At 39.7% G+C, this 21,267-nt stretch overlaps 1 protein-coding gene across 1 annotated transcript in view; it reads left to right on the top strand.

Moving 5' to 3' along the window:
- Positions 1–1,303: 1,303 nt before the first annotated feature.
- The window catches only part of SNAP91 (synaptosome associated protein 91), a 156,409-nt gene continuing 136,445 nt past the window's right edge, over positions 1,304–21,267 (top strand). The window contains exons 1-2 of the mRNA XM_047763139.1: positions 1,304–1,365; positions 2,201–2,360. Coding sequence (XP_047619095.1) covers positions 2,231–2,360 — 130 coding nt within the window. The 5' untranslated portion in view covers positions 1,304–1,365; positions 2,201–2,230. The remainder of the gene's footprint in view (positions 1,366–2,200; positions 2,361–21,267) is intronic.

Here is a 21,267-nt window from a genome sequence, read left to right on the forward strand (position 1 = left end):
ACTAGCATTTGAAACCTGACAAAGGTCGTCATGCTTCTAATTAATTCTAGAATCAGTCCCAACAGTTACAAAGTCATGACTTTGTATGCAACATTGTGTCAGGTAATAGAGAGTAAGCAACAAAACCTTGACATCTCTAAGTAGATATTTTACAGCCTTAGGGCCTAATAGAGTCCACCTGTAGCCAAGAACTTTCACAAATGAAGTTCTGATCTTGACTCTACTGTGAGAATTCAAAAGGTTTTTTAAGGTTAGGGTAAATAACAATCTTTGAAAATGTCAACACGAGAAACTATTAACCTAGCCAAATCCCTGAGCAGAAATCCATGTACGCAATTCAAATACATAAGACACTCAAACACTACATTTAATTGGCCGTAATTACTTAAAGGTACAAAGAGTTTTCCTTACACACCCAAATGATTACTGTAAATATGATCTGGGACTCGATGGATGGTTTTGTTAATTATTTGTCTTTCTAGTAGAGGTCACTATCCGTTTAATGTTAAGTGACTAGGATAGGATGCTTACCCCAGCTCCCAACTATAACAGGGCCAAGTAAAAGACCCCCAAAGAGTTGAGGGAAGACGCCCCAGGTAACGGCGCGGTTGGCCAGCAGAATCTGACATTTTAAATCGCCCTGCCTATCTGGGCATCGGCTGCTTTCCACTGGCGGGCGAGTCAGATGTAGGGGAGGAGGGGCTGGGCTCTGCTAGGCACCTAGCGACGACGCCCCAGCCCAGGCCTTCACGGAGCACAACTCCAGAAGCTCACTCTCCCGGCTGCGCCAACGCCCCCGCCGCCCTGGGCGCATCCCGAAGGCAGCCCTCAGGTGTGCGCGGTGCGCGCGCACGCACTGCCGTGCTGTGTGCAGGTCCAGGGAGCGGAGGGGCGTTTGCGCACCTCGAGGAGGGTGCTTGGCTAGGTAGGTGTCGGCCTCCCTGCCTCCCGTCCTCCTTCTCTCCTCGAGCCTGCCGGGGATGCTCGCGTGCGGCGCCCCCGGGCCTGTAAGCTCGCGGCTCCGGGGAACGGCGTGTGTGAGTAGCTGGGAGGGGGCCGCGAGGCGCTCGGCGGAGAGCTCGCCCGGGTTTGTCCGCCGCCGTCACCTGACTCTTTGGAGCAGCCACAGCTGAGGTGGGGGCGGGGATGGGGACGCAGCGCGGAGTGCTGGAGAGACGCGGCGGCGGGCGGGTGCGGCTGGCTCCTGGGGCCACGAGTGCGGGTGCAGAGACCGCGGAGCGAGGGCGGGGGCCGGGCCAGGGCTGGGGGCGTCGCGCCCCGGGGCACCGGGTCCGCGCGCGGCCGCACACACCCACCCGGCTCGACTTCCCCCGGCGGCCCGGGCTCCCCTGATCCTGCGGCGGGGTGAGTACTCGCGACCCCGCTCGGCCCCCTCCTGGTGCTAGGGCCGCGCGAGGATCCGGAGAGGATAATCCTAGGGCGGGGAGGAGGGCAACGGCCGGGTGACAGCTCCGCGGCGCGCCGGAGTGCCGGCGGGGGCTGGGCTGTCAGCCTGTCTCTGCTCCGCCGTCAGGAAGGGCGAGGCGCCCCGAGACTCCGGCGCCTCCGCAGAGCTCCCGGGCGGCCCCTGCAGCAGGGATTTGGGGCGAGGGGAGGGGGGCCTGGGCGAAGGGCCTCGGGCGGGCTTTGGAGACCGCGGCGGGGAAGGAAAGGGAGGTGAGCGCGTAACATGGCGCAACGCTAGGATAATCGCCGCGACCGAGGGAGGACGAGCTCATTGCTGCAGGAGCGCAAGAAGGAGGAGGGAGGCGGCCAGGGCTTGGGTATCCAATCCATTCTAGGAGGAAACGGTGCGGCTAGGAAGCGCGAGGGGGGCGTTTGGCAGGCGCGGCGCCCAGGGAATAACCCCGACGCTCGCGGGGGCTGGTCTGGCACCCGGAGATCAAGGTAGCAGGGAAAGTGCTGATGGACTGGGGTGCGCGGAGGGGTGAGGCAAGCAGCACGGGGGGTGGGGCGGGATCGGTCGGGGACATTGTCACGATGCTGGGACCGGAGCCCGCACTGAGGTTCCGTGACGGTCCTAGAGTCTTGCTCAAGACCTCCCCAGACCCGGTCGCCCAAGGTACCAGGGCGGGGACGGGGAAGAGAGCCGCTGTGCGGCTGGAGGAGGCAAGGTCTGGGTGTTCTGAGGGTAGAGTCTGCGGCTCAAAGCAGGACCGTCTCCCCTTCTTTCCCGCAGAAGAGGAGGCGGTAGACGCGGCCGGAGAAGATGTCGGGCCAAACGCTCACGGATCGGATCGCTGCCGCTCAGTACAGCGTGACAGGCTCCGCTGTAGCTAGAGCGGTCTGCAAAGCCACCACTCATGAAGTGATGGGCCCTAAGAAAAAGCACTTGGACTGTAAGCATCTCTTTATATAAGTGGGACATGCGCAAGGCAGAGGCACCCTGGATGCGGAGGGCAGGGCCTGAGCTCGCTGTCGGTAATACCGCAGCCTTCAACTCCCAGCTGGGCTGCCTCTGTGCTCAGAACCTCCCATTGTGGAGGCCTTGCCTTGGGTCAGCCCTGAAACCTTGTCTTTGAATCCCTCCCCCCTTTTTTTTCTTTCTGTTGACTCTCCAAGGTCTTGGTGGAGAAAAAAAAAAAAAAAGATTATTAATACTTTAAGATACCGAGAAATCGTACATTCTGGATTAGGCACTTTCCACCTCCCCCCACCCTCTTTCTCCATCCCCTCTCCAGTCCATATTAAAGGAAATCAGGGGTTGCACAGTCCTAACAACAATAACCACAAAAATGGGTTCAAGGAAGGTCAAACGTATCACCCTAGTTGTTTCCTAAATATATTTTGGATCATTTTTAAATAGTGTCTTTTTCAGTGCTGGTGCTGAGATTTGGTGTATGAGTGTGTGTTACATGTAACCACACCTAACTGAAATAAATTTAAGCTCTTGAATGAGGAAATTGCATTTCATAGATAATGGTGATTTCATTTTACACATCCTGGCACACTTCTTTGTCCCTTTCTCAGAAACTGCTGGGCGGAATGACCATGCTGTGGGTACAAAATGGACGTGCTTTCTCAGCATTTGAGAAGGTGCAGTTTTAAGTGAAAACATTCAGTTCATGATTTTTTTTTTTTTTTTTTAGTATTGGTTGTTTGATGGGGGAAAGCATTAGTCTAGTTGGGAATCTATATATTTCTGAAATGAAGATTTCATTTGATTAATATAGTAAATTTTTTGTTGTTGAAGAGCAAATAAGGACCTTTAGAAAAAAACTTTCGCTTGCTTTGAGTCCTGAGGTGCCTTATAATTAGAATATATTCCATTGGAGTATATTCCTTAGTTGCTTCTCAGTGTTTTGGACCTGCTCAGGATCTGTGTATTGATAAAAGTCATCAGCGGCATGAAAGACACAGGTCTAGCCATACCCATTTCCCACCTGGCTTCCTTTGCCCATTTTTGGGTGTTTCTTTTGTGTGTGTGTGTTTCAGCTTCGGCCCTTCCCCAGAGTCTGCCTTGTGCAGCTGAGAAAATGGCACCACTGCTAGAACAGGCTCTGGTCCTATCATCTGTGTAAGCAAAGCTTGATGAAGCTTACAGCTGAACAGCATGAGGGTTATCCAGTCTTTGGAAACTGTTTTCTCATCAAATTGAATAATGATGCTTCTAGAAGCTTGTCTGAAGGGAAAACACCATTGCTCCTTTCCTGAGGGAATTTCTAACAAAATTTGTTGATTATGGTATCATGTGTTATACGTGCAGTACAGATTGAGAGAAGTTACCAGGGTCAGGGCACCTAACAGAAGTGGAAATTATCAATTCCTGGCCAGCTCTTTTTGCTGCAACATGCTGAATCATTTAACCATTTTTCATCAGTTTCCCCAACTCTGGAAAAGTGACTCATGTCTTAAAGGTGTGTGTCAATGTAGCAAATCCTCACAATAAAAAAAGCTATAGGTTATGTATTTGCTGAATGATTGGAAAATGGTAGATCAATATGTAGACACCCTTCAGGGGAACATTCACAGGTTTGAGCATTTCATTAAACATGATTCAGATAAAGACAGACTTTTCTATATCTAGTCACCTTAATCATTAGATCTTGAAAAATCTTATACATTTTCAGGGTGGGAAATTTTTCAGAATCTCCAGCATATGTCAGTGAGTGAGGTGATTTTGAAGATAAGAAACCTAAGGGGAAGATTCTGTATTTAAAGGAAGTAGTTGAAATAGGAGCTGGCATTGAATTATTAACATGAATAAGTATAAGAGCCAAACATTTATTGAGCAGTTACTATATGCCCGACACTGAGTTTTACATTATTTATTACCACTTAACAGGTTCAATGAAAGTAATTAACATCCATAGCTTTTAACCACTGCACTTAACTGCCATCTGTGGTTTATTTAGCGCTAGTCTCTATTGAGAGAGGGAGAATGGAAACCATGAGAACCTGAATGGTCTAATCTTGTTTGCACCCATCCTCTTTGCATGGTTTTATGTGAAAATGGGCGTCATGATCACACACACTCTATGATATGTATAAAAAAAAAATTTAATTCTGTCACTTAAGAAAATGATAATAAGCCAAGCACTGAGTAGTATTGGATTCTCTTTTTAATATTTTACCTTTCCAATAAGCCGTAAAACAAATTATCCTCACTTAAAACTAACCTTAGGGTAGAATTTAGAAAGATAAGTATCATGTTACTGATATTTCCTATTTTAAGTAAAGATAATGTTCATATGGAAAATATGAACATATAATGTACGTATATGCACTGTAAGCAGGTGTCTTTGCACAGAATCCCTTGTAATGTTCCTTTAAATAACAGTAGATTACCTCAGTAATTTATTCACACATTTCCAGTAACACACCAGTGTTAAAAGTGAGTCACGCCAGTTATTATAACATGCAAACATATAACTAAATTTCACTTTGTACATTGAAATACTTTTAAGTAGTTAGTGTTTTAGTTTTGAAAATATTAAACACTATGTGGGAGGAAAAGAGCACAAATTATAGAGTTGGGGATTTGAAATCAAAAAAAGTTTTACTTAGTTTGATTTGTGTATAACTTTATCATTTGGAGTTCAGATTAGAAAATTATAAGAATAGAGTATATGGTTCCATGATTTTTTTTTATAAAGGCACTGGATTAATTGAATGAACTCAGAATCTAAGAATGTGTACTTAATAGTAAAGTACTGACTTAAAGTGTAATTTTTTTTTCTCTTTAGGCTGATAGGCCACAAAAATTCTTATTAATTATGGTAATTTATAAAATGATGCTTATTGATACATGATTATATACATTTGAAGAAATGATTTGTTAACATCCGGAGATAGAATTAAATAACGGGAGAAGGTAGAAATAAGGGAACTCTAGGCATATATTCTCAATTTTTCCCTCCTTTTCTTCAATAAGAGTATGTTTCTTGGAGAAAAAAATTATTCAGAAAAGCTTTGCTATAATCAGCATTTATATATAAAATAGGTATGATTAACCTTAATCTAATAAAGGATTATCAACTTCAAGGTACTCTTGGATTATGTAAAACTTTTATTGCATATTCTACTATAATAATGTTGCCCTTTGCACATGAAAACTAGACACCTAATGGATGTTAGTTCGGCATTAGCTTTTCCGGATCCATCTGTAGCATTTTGTACCGATTTGATAGTACATCCAGGACTTGGCCAGCATCCATCTTCTTGGTTGCATTATGTTACAAAATATAAACTATTTTACATTTTCTTTTTTTCTTTCTTTTTTTTTTTTTTTGTCTTTGGTCTTTTTAGGGCCGCATCCACGGCATATGGAGGTTCCCAGGCTAGGGGTCGAATTGGAGCAACAGCTGCCAGCCTACGCCACAGCCACAGCAATGCCAGATCAGAGGCACATCTGCGACCTACACCACAGCTCACGGCAACGCTGGATCCTTAACCCACTGAGTGAGACCAGGGATTGAGCCCACAACCTCATGGTTCCTAGTCGGATTTGTTTCCGCTGCGCCACAACGGGAACTCCTGTTTTAAATTTTCATTGCTTTTCCTTTTCTGTGTTGTAGTTGATGGTCTAAGGGATAGCCTAAGTGAAATAATCAAGTAACAGGATCTGTAGGACACCCACTGCTTATCCCAAGTGCTGTGTCAGGGTTAAAGAACAACAGCAAAATAGAGTTGGCCCAAAGTAACACTTGCAGGAAAAATTTTGGAAAGTTTGACAGTCCTTACATAGGATTCATTTTGGCTAATTGCTCTTTAGAACAATTTCTGAACACTAAGGGAGACTTTCAATATGAGACGTGTACTAACTTGCTGTAAATATATTTTACTTTGATTCCAATTGTTCTCATTTAACTATTTGTTATTGTCTAAATATGCCCTCTGATTTTCTATATGAAGGCATACCCTGTGCTCCCTCCTCGATTTTACCAGAAGGTCCAGCCCAGGTATGGAGATGGTTTAGAACAGTCTATATTATTTTTCAGGCAGTCAAGAAGAGATGAGGGAAATAGACTTCTGAAAAACATCCAAGCCCATTATCATTCATACCTTAAATCTGAAGGAGCCGTTCCGTGTGGTCCTATGACATTCTCAGATGCTGTTCGGCATCCCTAGAGCAGAGCAAAGAGTTCATGGGTTTAACAGTTGACAGGAGCATGGAGAAGCAAAAGAGTGGCAAAGAGTCTTAGGTAATAGTAGGGAGCATGCTTTAGAAACGACTTAATTAAGCAGGCTTTACATCAGCTATTGGAACAAGAAGGATCTTTTTCTGGATCTTTTTACTTCCACATTTTCAGAGAAATGTTTTTTATGGTATAACATTAAATATCTTTGGGTCACTTTAGGTATTTTTTCCCCTTTGAGATCAGTGTGGTTAGCAGATATTTTCTTAGAACCTGTATAAAGTTGGTAACTCACATCAATTATTTAGAAGTTGTTCTTGTGATCGAAAAGATTGTACATATGTGGAAAAAACTATAAAACTATGTAGTAGGCAAATTCATATCTTAATTGCAATATTAGCTTGCTAAATTTTAGATTAAAATCTAGATATTTGGTACATTGCCAAAGTAGTTTTAATGTTTAATAATTGGCTGCTGAAGTCTTATTTGACATTTAATCTGTGCACTTAGTTGCCATGGATCTTTCCCTTAGCTTTTCACAAGTAAATTTCCTTTAAATATCTTACCTCCTGTACTGAAATTGATTGATGCTGGGACCGGTTTGGAGCTTATCTTGGTTTCGCTAACTTGGTAAAGAAGGTCAGAAGTGACATAGAACCCTGTTCCCTGAGGCCGAGGATGCTTTCCTTACAGAGTGATGTTTTAGGCCACTCAATTCCTGAGCCAGTAGCTCCTGAGAAGACCTTCAAGGATAATCTTAGTTATTTGAAAAGCCTCATTCTTGCCATTAAAAATATTTTATTATTCAGTTTCACTTTGTTCATAAATTCCTTTCTGTTTACAGAGAAACATTTTGTTTGCTTGTAAAAGGATATATTGGCTGGCTGTTTTTCCTCAGGTGTTTATGTAATGTGGAAGTTTATTTTTGCTTTTCATAAAGGGAAGAACAGTTAACACTGTCAACTGCATGATAACCTGTAAGTAAAAAATAATGGAGTTTTCCTTGGAGCAGTTGGTTGAAAGCACAAACCAGAGAGAGAATTGTACCCTGAAACCCATAGCTCTTCTCTAGCTGTTTTCCTTTTCTCTCTTCATTTGTCCCAAGTGTGTGAGGACAACCTCCCACAATGTATACATAGGTTTCTCTATTCATCTTTCCAATTTGGGCGGGCACACCCATGGCATGTGGAGGTTCCCTTGCCAGGGATTGAACCTGTGCCACAGGGGTGACAATGCTGGATCCTTCACCCTTGGCACCATAAGGGAATTCCTACTATGAGTCTTTGAGAAGGATCTAATATCTTCTAAAAGATTTTGTGAAATGCTATTCCTAGCTACCCAAGAGAGAGAAGCTAGATCTTTGCTGCATTGTGTAGTTTTGCTTTTTTTTTGGCTATTTTGCTATTCTCGGGTTAGCACTTTTATTTTAAGATATAACTCCCCTCCTTTCTACATCAGTTAGTCTCTCTGTTATCCATATCTTTAACCTCTCCCTCTAGCTCTTTTATGAAATTTTTAAGTATCTCCATTGAAAACAAACAGAACCTCCTACATGACTCTGCTTGAATTCTATGACCTCTTCTAGCAACCCACCTGTCATCCCTTGCTTTTCATTCACAATCCAGCTCCTTGAAACTCACCATCCCAAAGAGAACAGACACAACTCTAGCATCCTTTAGATAGTCTGTATCTTTGATTGGCTTAGTGCATGCATGAAATATTAGAATCCTTGTGATGTGTCAGGTATTGTTCAGGTGACTCCAGGTTCTTCTCTCTCAGATACAGTGGGTGATCAGTTCTTGTAAACTCTCTGACATCTCCCTCTTTAGCTGTCTTCTGCTTGGTTTAGATCAGTAATGAGCTTCATCTGTTAAGTGATTAGTACTAGTACCTACTTCACTTTTGGTGAGGAGTGAGAGAGATGCCTGTAAGATACCCAGGCCAGAGCTTGACACACAAACATGCAAGGAACATCAGCTGTTACTCACACTATTGTAGATAGCCATTACTAGTACCATTATTGATACTCCCACCGTCATAACAACTGATATATGGGCCTTACTGATTTCCCCTTATGTGTTTGTTTTTTGTCTTCTTTCAGTTGCTTGGGTTTTACTTTGATTCCAGCTTTCCCCAGCTGTCATTTGGAAGCTGTATATACTATTTCAGTTCTTTTAGTGATTGCCTGTAAAAACTTAATATGTATATTTGAAGTCTCAAGTCAATCAGTGTCTCTTTTTTTTCCTTCTCAAAGAAATTTAGAAACTTTTAATTCCAGTTACCCACTTCTTACTTGCCATTATTGTCCAGGGTTTTAAGTCACCATTATTTTAACCTCCATTCCTTCTTTGCTCACCATTCCTTCATTCTGCCTAAGATTTTCTCTACTATATCCTTTTGAAACTCCTCCAGTGAAGCTCTTTAGGAGTAAAGTCTGTTTTTGTCTTTTAGAAAATCTTTATATTTTATGGAGTTCCCCTTGTGGCGCAGCAGAAACAAATGTGACTAGTAACCATGATATTGTGGGTTCAATCCCTGGCCTTGCTCAGTAGGTTGAGGATCTGCAGTTTCCATGCACTGTGGTGTAGGTCCCAGATGTGGCTGGACTCCCACCTTGCTGTTGCATAGGCTAGCAGCTGTAGCTTGATTTGACCCCTGTCCTGGGAACTTCCATATGCTGTGGGTGTGGCCCTAAAAAGACCAAAACAAAAAAAACAAAAAAAAACCCCACAAACTTTATTTTAGGAGGTCTCCCGTAGCACAGTGGGTTAAGGATCCAGCATTGTGACTGCAGCAGCTCAAGTTGCTGTTGTGGTATGGGTTTGGTCTCTGTTCTGGGAACTTCCAGATGTCATGGGCATGGCAAAAAATAAATAAAAAAATAAAATCAAAGAAACAAAAACTTTATTTTTGAAGGATGGTTTATCTGGATATACAGTTTTAGATTGAATTATTTTCTCTTTAAAGATAATACTTGGTTTACATTGTTGCTGTTCAGAAGTCATCTATTAGTCTGCCGCCCTTAGACAATCTCTGTTTTGGGGGCTGCTTTGAAAATCTTGTGTCTTCTCTGTGTGTACTGTATGTACGTTTAGATATAACTTTGTTTTTATTTATCCTATTTGGAGCTTGATGGTTTCCTAAATTTAAGAATTCATGTTTCACATCAGTTCTGGAAAATGCTCCATCTTTCTGTTACCTTTGATGGTTGCCTATACTCATTCATTTCTTCTTTCCTTCAAACATGATTATGTACATGCTGGACCTTCTCATTACATCCTATATCTCTAAATAGACCTTTCATCATTTCTAACCCTTTACTTACTCTCTGGCACACTTTGTTTTTCACATATCTTCCAGTTCATTCACTCTCTCTTCAGCTGTGTCTTGTCTGCTTTTACTCATCCTTAGTTTTTAATTTTATTCATGCATATTTTTCATTTTTAAATTTTTCAAAATTGCCCTCTTTGAGGATCACATATAATTCTTGCTCACTTTTTTTGAGTTCCTCTTTTATTTCTTTACCATTTTGAATACAATTCATTTTATATTCTGTCTCATAGATCCATTACACGAAACTCTATTTCTGCTATTGTTTTTGCCTGACCCTCAATTATGATTTTTTTTCTCCAAGTGTTGTGTACTTTTGGACTCTGAGATCATGTTGGCTAGGACTTCATCTGTTGGAATCCTGGAAAACCTTGGATCACCTAGAGAGGATTTGTGTTTGCTTCTGCAAGGACCCACGAATGCTACCATCCTGGGAGCACCTTAAGCTGATTTCTGCTGTTGGAACTTCCCATCTAGCGTAGGTCCAGATCCATTATCCTCATCTATAATTTGAAAATCCAAAAAGCTTAGAAGAACAAAGTTTTTTTGTAAATCATTTGGTGGCAAAACTTGATCGGATATAGCCATTGTACTATGTACCACAAAGATTCATGTATTGAGCTTCAGGAATATTTTTATATTATGGTGTGTTTCTAGATTATACAGAGTTACTTAGTATATGGTGTATGTACCATATTACTTTTGCAAAATCTGGACTATCCTAAATTCTGAAATGTTGATGGCTCTAAGGGTCTTGAATTGAGGGAGGAGTGTGAATCTATAATATAAATCTAAATCATAAACTTGGGCACAGTGAAAAGCTATAATTACAAATGCCCCAGAGATTCTTTCTTCCTTCATTTCTACCAGGAGGCTATATTGAATGAGTTACGTGTTCCTTCATCTTCCTTTGCTTGAAGGTGTTCTTTTTTTTTTTCCTCCTAATTTCAATAAGGGAGTAACTCTTTGAGGTTAGCCATCTTGCTTAGTCCCAACGACCTTGTCTTCTCTTCCCCACGGGGCTGTTAAAATCTAAGCCTCTGGCCACTCAGACTAACACACAGCCTTAGGGTAGCATTCTCTTAAGTATCAGTTTACCTCATGGTTTTCTGAGTCTTCTTTCACTGCTGGCCCTGGGGATTGCTTCTATTTTCTCATGAGTACAGCTGAATGGGTGGAAGATGCCTGTAATATTTATCTAAGTTATCAGATGTTTTTTACCTTGATCTCCACCTGTGTGCTAGAGATGGACCCAGCCTGTTTTCATATCCCCTGTCCTCCCATTACCCACTCACAGTTCATTCCGGAGCAACTTTGACATTCATCAGTTTCACTGTAACCTGCATCACTCTGGGACCTTTGGACATGCTGTTTCTGTGTTTTAATATATTTTAAAAATCTCATTTCTGAAACCTAGCTTCAGTCATTCCTTCTCAATAAGTCAGTGGCCCCCTTTGCTTCTGTCCCTGCCGTGTCACTCATGGAATTCTAGTGGGTTTGGTGGCTGCCTCTTCCCTAACATGAAACACAGCATGTAGCAGGTTTAGGTAAACATCTGCTGAATGATTTTTTATTACACATTTCCTACATTTTTTTTCCTCTTCTTTCCTTTTTTTTCTTTTTTCTTTTTTTTTCTTTTTTTTTTTTTTTTCTTTTTTGGCCACACCCATAGCATATGGAAGTTTCCAGGCCAGGGATCAAACCTGCACCACAGCAGGGACCCAAGCTGCTGCAGTGACAACCCTGGATCTTACTCCACTGTGCCACAAGGGAAGTCCCCACTTTGTCTTATAATCGCTTTTGATTTAAAGATTTACTTACTAATCTTTCAGAAGAGCAAGGAGTTAAATTGGATTCAGTTTCTCTCAAGTTTATGAAAGCAATAGAAGTGTGATATTGGAAAAAAAAACAAATAGAATAAACATTAAATTGCTTACCGTACCTGGTTAATACACATTTTGGGGCAGCCTCTCAACACTTGCATTCTTGTGACCTGACAGAAATGTAATTTGAGGAGAATTATACCCTTGACATGAAAATTTTTTTGGCTGGGGATTTAAGGCATACATGTACTTCTCTCAGTGCATATCCTTAATGATGATCTAGTAGATGGTTGGGTATTAATATCAGAGACTATTCTTCACCAGCATCTTGTGTGCGTAAATGTGTGTGCTTGTTTGTTTTGATCTGAGTTGGATACAGTTGAGTAGCATTGCTTTTCAGCAACCATTTTACAATTTATAACTGTCTCCATGGTGGTAAGGATAGATACAGGAGAAAAGCATTATTTCAAAAGTAGATCTATGATGTTAGTTTTCACTGAAACGATACCATTTGTCATGTGTATAGTGGTGTGATATTACCATTAACAACCTGAGGGTTTTAGAAAAGCACTGAGGAGAGGGGACAAGCTTCAGCTAGCTTTGGCTTCTTTTGCTTTTGTGAAGAGAGTGATGAATGTCAACAAATTTAACTTGGCTTTTAATGACCTGTTTGGAAATCACTTTTAGTACTGAGGCTTTCAGTAGCTTATTATGTACAATCCCATTATTTATTCATTCAACAAATATTTGGGTGTTTACTTAACACCAGGAATTGTTCCAGGAGGTATGGATACTGCAGTGAACAAGATACACACAGCTCTTGGCATCAGAGAGCATGCAACTTACTAGGGAAGAAAGAGAAAAAAAACTGCAGGTAATTCTAGAAGTTTTAACGGGGGAGGGGAAGACATCTGTGCCTGTGCATTGCAGAAGTGATGTTTAAACCCAGCCTTGAAGGATAAGCATGACTTACATAGATGAGGTGTTGGCAAGAGCCACCACAGACTGCTATCTTGGAAGAGGCACAGAGTGAGCAAGGCGCATTAGGAACTGAAAGAAGTTAAAAGTCCTGAATATAAGAAGACTGATAATGTTACCAGATAAGACCTGGGGTATGGACAAATACCATATCCAGAGGCCCTTCTGGGCTGCAGAGAATATTAGAAAATTTTCGACCTCTTCGTTTTTACAGATGAAGAAGCTGAGTCTCAAAGAGGCAAAAATCACACATTTTATGTTTGTTAATACTGGATAATTCTTATCTGTCTTGAGTAGGTAGCCTGATGGGGTCATTGCTTTGTTCACCTAGCTCTAATTGCTGTGTCTGTGCCAGATAATATCCTCTGTGTGGGATCATGTGGAAAATGTAAAAATATATATATACACACAAATATTTTAATATACATACATGCACACACACTTTAATGGTGTGAATTCAAATTTAGGATAAGTGCAAATGTAACCCTGGGCACTTCTGATACAAGGACAGTTGTGATGGGGTCCCTGATAAGGGTTCTAGGACTCATCCTGACAGCCTGAACCCTTCTTACCTTTTCTCTCTGCTTGTCTTTTGCCTGGTTCTTTTGTTCCTGGGTGCTGACACCAGAGGATACTCCCTATGCCATTGATGACAATGAAGATTACAGACATTTAGTTGAAGGTCTTCTAAAAACTACGTATTAAAACAAGCTTTAATTTAAGGCCATTTAGTTTGATCTTACTGTGGTGACATAATTTATAGCATTCCTTACCTCTCACTGCTGAAATAATAGAATTTTCTAAGTCAGGCTTCCTGACTATTAAAAATCCAAGACAGGAGTTCCTGCTGTGGTGCAGCAAGTTGAGGATCTGTCATTGTCTCTGAGGTGGCATGGGTTTAATCCCTGACCCATCACAGTGGGTTAAATATCCAGCATGGCTGCACCTGTGGCTTTGGTTTGATCCCTGGCCTTGGAACTTCCATATGCCATGGGTGTAGCCAAAAAGGAACCCAAAACAAAAAAAAAAAAACAAAGTAACCCCCCACCACATCATCACATATATTAAGAATGTCTGAGTATGTTCACACCATTCTTCATTAGGTTGGTCTATTAGTCTGTTAAAACCAAAGACAAATGCGAAAGTTATTAAATTTAGGTTAAGAAAATACCCAAGTGAAAAATATTACCTTTCTCCTCTTCTTTCCAAAGCCAGTTGCTTTCTCATCACTATCCTTATAATTTTTTCCCCAAGATAAATATTAAAAAGATATCAGAAGATATTCTATTGATTCTTCCTTAATAGAATTTTTTAAAACTTTCTGTAATCTCATTATCAGCTTGATTAGCATCAAATTGTACAGCTTACAGTCCATCTTCTCGCTAAATAATTTAGTTAGGCCATGGCTTAATGATTTGTTATTTTTTGTCTCCCTTTATCGACAGTTGCAAAGTGTTCATGTTTTTCTGGTCCGTTTCATTAGGTATTTTAACATTTAACATTCTTCTTTTGGCTACCATTGAATGATCATGAGTATACTCATGGAAGGTTCCATGGGAGACTGATTTGAGGCTGTGCTGATGAACAGTCTACAGCAATACAGCAGCTGTTTTAACACCTGCTTTACTTTTTGTTTTGTGGTTCTCTACTTGTTCTTTTTTTTCCCCCAAGAGTTCTCATCATGGTTCCAAATGAGTCACTTAATTTTTATTTATACTTTATTCAATTTTGTGAAGAACAATGTGTAGTAATAACTGTGTCAGAAGTCTGTTCTCTCCCTCTCTCTCTATATATATATATCTGTATATCTCTGTGTGTATATGTGTGTGCATTGCTAGAATAGAGATTTGACATTGGACCTTTTTGTGGATTATACTAATCAGTTCATCCAGTAACACTGTGAATTCAGCAAGCAATGCTCCTTAAGGTGAGTTTACCATTGCTTTTTCAGGTGAAAAACAAAGAATGTGAATTGGGTACTCGGTTGGTGGGAGGTGGTACAAATTTTTGGGAGGGCAGATTGGCAGTACTAGTCAAAACTCTTGAAAATACTTTGACTCATGTGTTTGCTATAAATTTGCTCAAATAAATAACTGGAAAAATAGAGAAGAGTGTCCATTATGCATTCAAGGGTATTTGTGGCAGCAGTGTATATAGGAGTACAAAATAACACACTTAAACACTTGATTAAAGAAGGATGGTGTAATGTGCAAATAGTCACTTATTGGGCAACCTTAAAAAATGAGTTTGTAAAGATATACATGATGTGAAAAGACAATTTATGAAATAGGATTCAGTTTTCATTTTTAAAGAAATATATATATATTATATATGTTCATAATACTTCTTGATAGAATATATGCAAAAATGTCTGTGGATAGAGGATTTTTACTTTCTACTTCATACCTATGTTAATCATGGCTGTTTTGAATGGGGGTTACAAGAATATAGATCAAACCTTTTGGCAAACAGCTTCACCAAAAGAAAGGGACCCTCTTCCGAGAGCTAAAGTTTTACAAAATCCTAGGGACAATTACCAGTCCAACCAGAGTTAACTAGTTGGGAAGCCCAAGAGCTCGTGGCTTTACACCAGTTTTATTTCTTGCTCACATCACAGTCTGCTGCGGATAGCACATTCCATCTAGGGATTTCATCACCTAGGGTTTCAGAGTGCTCCACTGGATTCTTTGTGTATCCAGCAGATGAAAGAAGGCAGAAAGGGGAGTTGTGTAGGGAAAGATTTAGATTTTGTTTTCTATTTGTGAGAACTCAGTGGCCTCACCAAAATGTGGGAGAAATTAGGAAATTAGGGAAGTCTAGCTATGAGTCCAAGAGGAGAAGGAAATGGCTGTGGGCACACAGTGTTGACCCCACCATGTCCATGAAAAAAATAAACTGGACTGTGGCTTGTCATCTGTATCTTAAAAACACCTATTTTATGTCATTGATGTCTCCAGAAACTTCACTGGTTTAGTAATGTGGTCGTTAATCGCTAGCAATAAGCTAGTTGCTGTTAATTCTTTCTTCAGTGAAACCAGAGAATTCTGGAAATGGATGACTAATGGCTGGTCAGTAGACTTATTGCATATTCCTTCATCCGTGGCAGACATTGCAGATTGATCCTGGAACTCTTTTATTCAAAGCTTTGATTTGGCCTCAAAGTGCATCCATATACAGTGTTTTGGATTTCTCCTGTCAATTACAGTTCATATTTAAGATGAAACAGATTTGCTGTCACTTGTCTAGGTAACTTATCTGTGCTGAATACTGTGCAAACTGCTCAGTGGATTTACCTAGACACCCAGAATTGACATTCAGCTTGGCTGGTTCTAAGCCCAGGATTCATCTGCCAGTGACCTTGTCTTTAAAAAGTAATAATCCAGTGATTTTTGTGGTTAGGTCATAGGGAGACATTCTTTCTTGCTCTATTCAGTAGCAAAAGGATGTTTTTTGTTTGTTTGTTTGTTTGTTTTCCCAGAGCCACATACCCAGAGCATATGAAGTTCCCAGGCTAGGGGTCAAATTGGAGCTGCAGCTGCCAGCCTACACCATGGTCATAGTAACACAGGATCTGAGCCACATCTGTGACCTACACCACAGCTCATAGCAAGGCCTGATCCTTAACCTACTGATAGAGGCCAGGGATCGAACCTGCGTCCTCATGGATACTAGTCAGGTTCATTACCACTGAGCCACAACGGGAACTCCAAGGCTGTTGTTCTTGATTTGATATTTTGCATTAACAGAGGCTGTTACAACTATGAGACAAGGAAAGAATGTTTTGAATGTTCATATTTGAAACCTAACACTTTAGGCATCAAGTCTGATATTAACCACTTGCCTTAAAATATGTTATCCAAAACATATTAGAATTTTAGTACCAAGAAATTTTCTTTGAGCTGCTACTTAGGTACTAACATGGATATAGTTTCTTTTTTAATATAAGAGAAGCAGTCTGTCTTCTCCCATAAGATGTAAGTGAAGTAAAATAAAGGAGCTCTCTAGGGCTGAAGGGGGTGATCTTTGTACCTGACATATGTACATGATCAAGTGCTATTATCCTCACAAACCCCTGTGAAGTAAATAATCTTATCCTAGGGAGGTGATGGAACTCACTTCAAGTCCCACAGCTAATGAGGGGAGGAGCCAGGGGTTCTAAATGCAAGACTTAATGATTTTTTTTTCTTTTGTATCATGGTTTTGGCTTGTTGTCTTTGTCTCTAGTGTCATAAGAAACAATAACCCAAACAAAACGAAACCAGTTAAAACACCATAGGATCAGAGTTCCCACTGTGGCTCAGCAGGTTAGGGACCTGGCATAGGCACCTGATCTTGCTCAGTGGGTTAAGGATCCAGCTTTGCCTCAAGGTGCAGAGTAGGTCATAGATGCGGCTTTGCTGTGTTGCTGTGGCCTAGGCCTCAGCTGCAGCTCAGATTCGACCCCTAGCCTGGGAACTTGTGTATGCTGTAGGTGCGACCAAAAAAAAAAAAAAAAAATCATAAGATTGTTGTAGGGAGAAAAAACCATGGTGAGCTCTAAAGACATTTCATTAACTCATTAGCTTGATGGGCAACCCCCCTGCGAAGGTCCTTTTCTGGCAAATGGGAGAAAAAGTGGAGGGTGATGGTTTTAGATGACTGTCCTTAACCTTGTCTCACCCTTCATCAGTTATGTCTTTTGATGATTTGCTACTGAAGCCTTTATTTTCACACACTTGTTAATTAAGGACTTTGGGTGGTGCTGGAAGGTACGCCAGGGGTACTGATTTGTGATGAGAGGTCCTAGTGTAATTGCAGGCTCTGTTGCTTTCTGGCTGTGATCTTGGCCAGGTGAACTTCATTTCATTGGGCCTCAATCTCCTCTTTTCCAAGTCATCATGGGGTTATGGTAACATTTAAATAAATAGATTTATTAAAAACAGCAATAACAACCATAAACTTCAACCCTAAATTACCCACAAATTATTATTAGAGGAATAAGCCTTATGGGCACTAACAGTTATTGTCCTAGGTATCTTTCAGGTACAGTATGCAGTAATAAATACACAAAAAGAGCCCGGCCTTAGCTGCTCTCCACTTATCTGTAGCATCTGTTTGAGAGATGATAGTCTATTCCTAGAAGATAAGAAAAGAGAATTGGGCCATTAAACCCTCCCTCTGTGGTTTTCATGATCTTGTTTTTATTCTATTGACAGATGTTAGCACTAATTATCAAAATTCATGTATAACTTGTGCTTGAGTAAAATAGATTCTTGAGACTTGGTGGTATGGGTTTAAACCTAGCATTTTTAGAGATTAAGCTTTTCAAATAGAGCATCTTTTAGTAAAAGAGGGGTATTGCTTCTTAAAGAAAAATAATGGTAGTTGTTCACTGAAATGTTTTCTAAGACGTAGGAAGTGATGAAAATGAAAAATGTGGAGTGACTTTATTGTTAGGTCTAGATTCTTAATGGTTAGCATTTTGTCCCATTTTTGGTTTATATATGAAGACATGAAGAGAAATGGAGAGACACTAAATATGTTTTGCATTAAGCATCAATGAATTGAGGAAAGATTTCTTTTTAATACTTAGGAAAGATTTTTGAACTGATAGCAAGATTGATTTGAAAGTGAGATCAGTTTCATGGTGATTCTCAATTTATATATACAGTATGATCATGACATATATTTGAAGTGTTTGACAGTTTTTAGTACCAATAGAAAGGTAAACAAAACTTAGTAGAACCAGATGACAAAATGCAGTCAATAAGTAATGTTAAAGATACTGATGTTCATTGTACTGAAGACATCTTGAAAATCTGTTAGCGAGATAATCGAGTCATTTGAAATTTTGTGTGTAAGATTTAGTCCTTATAGTTAACAGTAAGCTGCATAATTGTGGTTAAGAATTGATAACATTTAATAAATGAATTAACCAGGTGCAACATAACATTAGAGAGGTTATATACTTAAGAGCTTGTCAGAATCTTAAGTAGGTCATAATTATGAGCTATTTTATTTTTAAACATCTTTGTGTTTTTTGTTATATATTTCTTAAAATGTCTAAGCCAGGCCAGCCTCTATTAAGAATGTGAAAAGGGGAAATCTTTGTCTTCAGTCGTGAGTACGATTTTTTGAGTTAAAATTTTCATCTTTTAAGATTTGAATTGAAAGTTCCCTGGTGGTCTAGTGGTTAAGACTTGGAGTTTTCACCACTACAACCCAGGTTCAATCCTGGTCTGGGAACTTAGATTCCACATTAAGCTACTGCAAAAAACAAACAAATAAAAACAAAAACCCAAGAATTAATTATCAGTAGTAGAGCATTGAAGTTGAAATTTATGAGAAGTAAAATATTAGCGATATCTACTTCACAGTAGACTCATTATGTATATCAAATCCTATATGAAACTGTTATATAGTAGTTTAAATAATTTTCTTTATATTATAGTTCTTAGAAAAATTAATGGCTTTCCCATTCTAGTTTAATAATTATCTTTGGACTGTTAGTTAATATAAGAACCAAGCTAATACCACCCATTTCACCTTTCTTTTCTTTTTCTTTTCTTTTTTTTTTTTTTTTTTTGACCATGACTGTGGCATGCAGAAGTTTCCAGCCAGGCGTCAAACCTGTATCATAGCAGCGACCTAAGCCACAGAAGTGATGATAGCACCAGATCTTTAACCACTAGGCCATTAGGGAACTCCTCACCTTTCTTATCATGCATAGCAGAAGAGATAAAATTGAAGGGTATTAGGGAATGAGATGGAACAGTAGAAATTGCCAAAGTTATGACCTATGCATCTCTTTTGAAGTAAAGATTCATTGTTTCTGTTTGCTGACTCACTTGTATGAAAATACATAAGGTTTTGTACTGTCAGTCTTCTCTTTCCTTGCAGATATGTCAGTCAGTTTGGGTATAAATAACCAAATAAACAATTTGTTCAATGTATCTACTGCTTTAACAGGGAATTGCATATTCTATTATTAATGTGTAACTGAGCTGAATTGTGTTTTCCTAGACCTACAGACCTTCTTTCAACAAGTGCTTCCTAATTTTGAGATCTTAAAATATGTTCTAATCTCTTTTGAGTTACACAGCAAAAGAAGAGTAATGAAATCATAGTTCTCATCAAAAGCCGTGCTAAAGCAGAGGTACATTAGAAATGTGTTACATTTGTCTTAATCAAAGTATTATTTATTCAAGAAAAGATTTGTTTATAACAGTAGTATTAGGAAGCATGTCCTGGAAAAAATTTAGATACTCAAGTTAGGTTATTGCTCTGTGTCCATAATCATTAGGAAAATCTTCAATACGTGATGTTCCTTTTTAGTCTTATGTTCAAGAAAACTTACCTGAGAGTATTTTTTTTAATATTCATCATGAATGCCAAGAAAATTTCTTTTAATCTTTTTTATGATTTTTATTTTTTCCATTATAGTTGATTTACAGTGTTCTATCAATTTCTACTGTACAGCAAAGTGACCCAGTCATACATATATATATATATATTCTTTTTCTTACATTATCCTCCATCACATTCCATCGCAAGTGACTAGATATAATTCCCTGTGCTATATAGCAGAATCTCATTGCTTATCTACTCCAAATGCAATAGTTTGCATCTATTAACCCCAAACTCCCAGTCCATCCCACTCCTTCCCCCTCCATGAGTTTCTTTTCTGTGGAAAGGCTCATTTGTGCCATATATTAGAATCCAGATATAAGTGACATCATATGGTATTTTTCTGTCTCTTTCTGACTGACTTAGTATGAGAGTCTCTAGTTCCATCCATGTTGCTGCAAATGCCATTATTCATAGATAGGGTGGAGTAGAAAGAAGTTGTTAAGATTAATAAAAATTTTTAACAAAATGAAATATATGATGAGAAAAGGAAAAGAAATAAAAGGAAAAATGAAGACGCTGATAGTAAACCACTTAAGATAAAATTCTAGACTCTGAAGAAAATATGGTGAATTAAATGTCGAAATAGAATATGTAAGACAGAAAGAAAGGTGAGACAACTGACATGAAGTGAGAGTTTTGGGAGTTCTCAAAGGGGTACAGTGGGTTAAGAATCCGACTACAGTGGCCTGGGTAGCTATGGAGGTACAGATTTAATTCCCAGCCTGGTACAGTGGGTTAAAGGATCCTGTGTTGCTGCAGATACAGGGTAGGTCATAGATACAGCTTGGATTCAGTCTGTGGTCTCGGAACTTTCATATGCCACAGGTGCAGCCATAAATAAAAGAGATTTGAAGACAAATATTTGACATGAATTAATAGAAAATTAAAGGTGTGATATTTATAGCCATACTTTGTTGAGGAGTGAGGTCAAAAAATGTTTTCAGTTTTCAGAATTTGAGGCCTCATTCTTTCGGTCTTCCCTCTTGATGGCTGTACTTAGATGACAGGGTAAAGAGAGTATTAGGATACTGAAATTGGGTTAATACTTAGCCAGATTTAAAAAATATTTATCCTGAAATTGTTTGAAACCTTGAGTGCTCATATTGTATATACTTTTTCTTGTAATCTTTTTTAAAAAACTATTCTTT

The sequence above is a fragment of the Phacochoerus africanus genome, chromosome 2 (genome assembly GCF_016906955.1).
Source record: "Phacochoerus africanus isolate WHEZ1 chromosome 2, ROS_Pafr_v1, whole genome shotgun sequence".
NCBI lineage: Eukaryota > Metazoa > Chordata > Mammalia > Artiodactyla > Suidae > Phacochoerus > Phacochoerus africanus.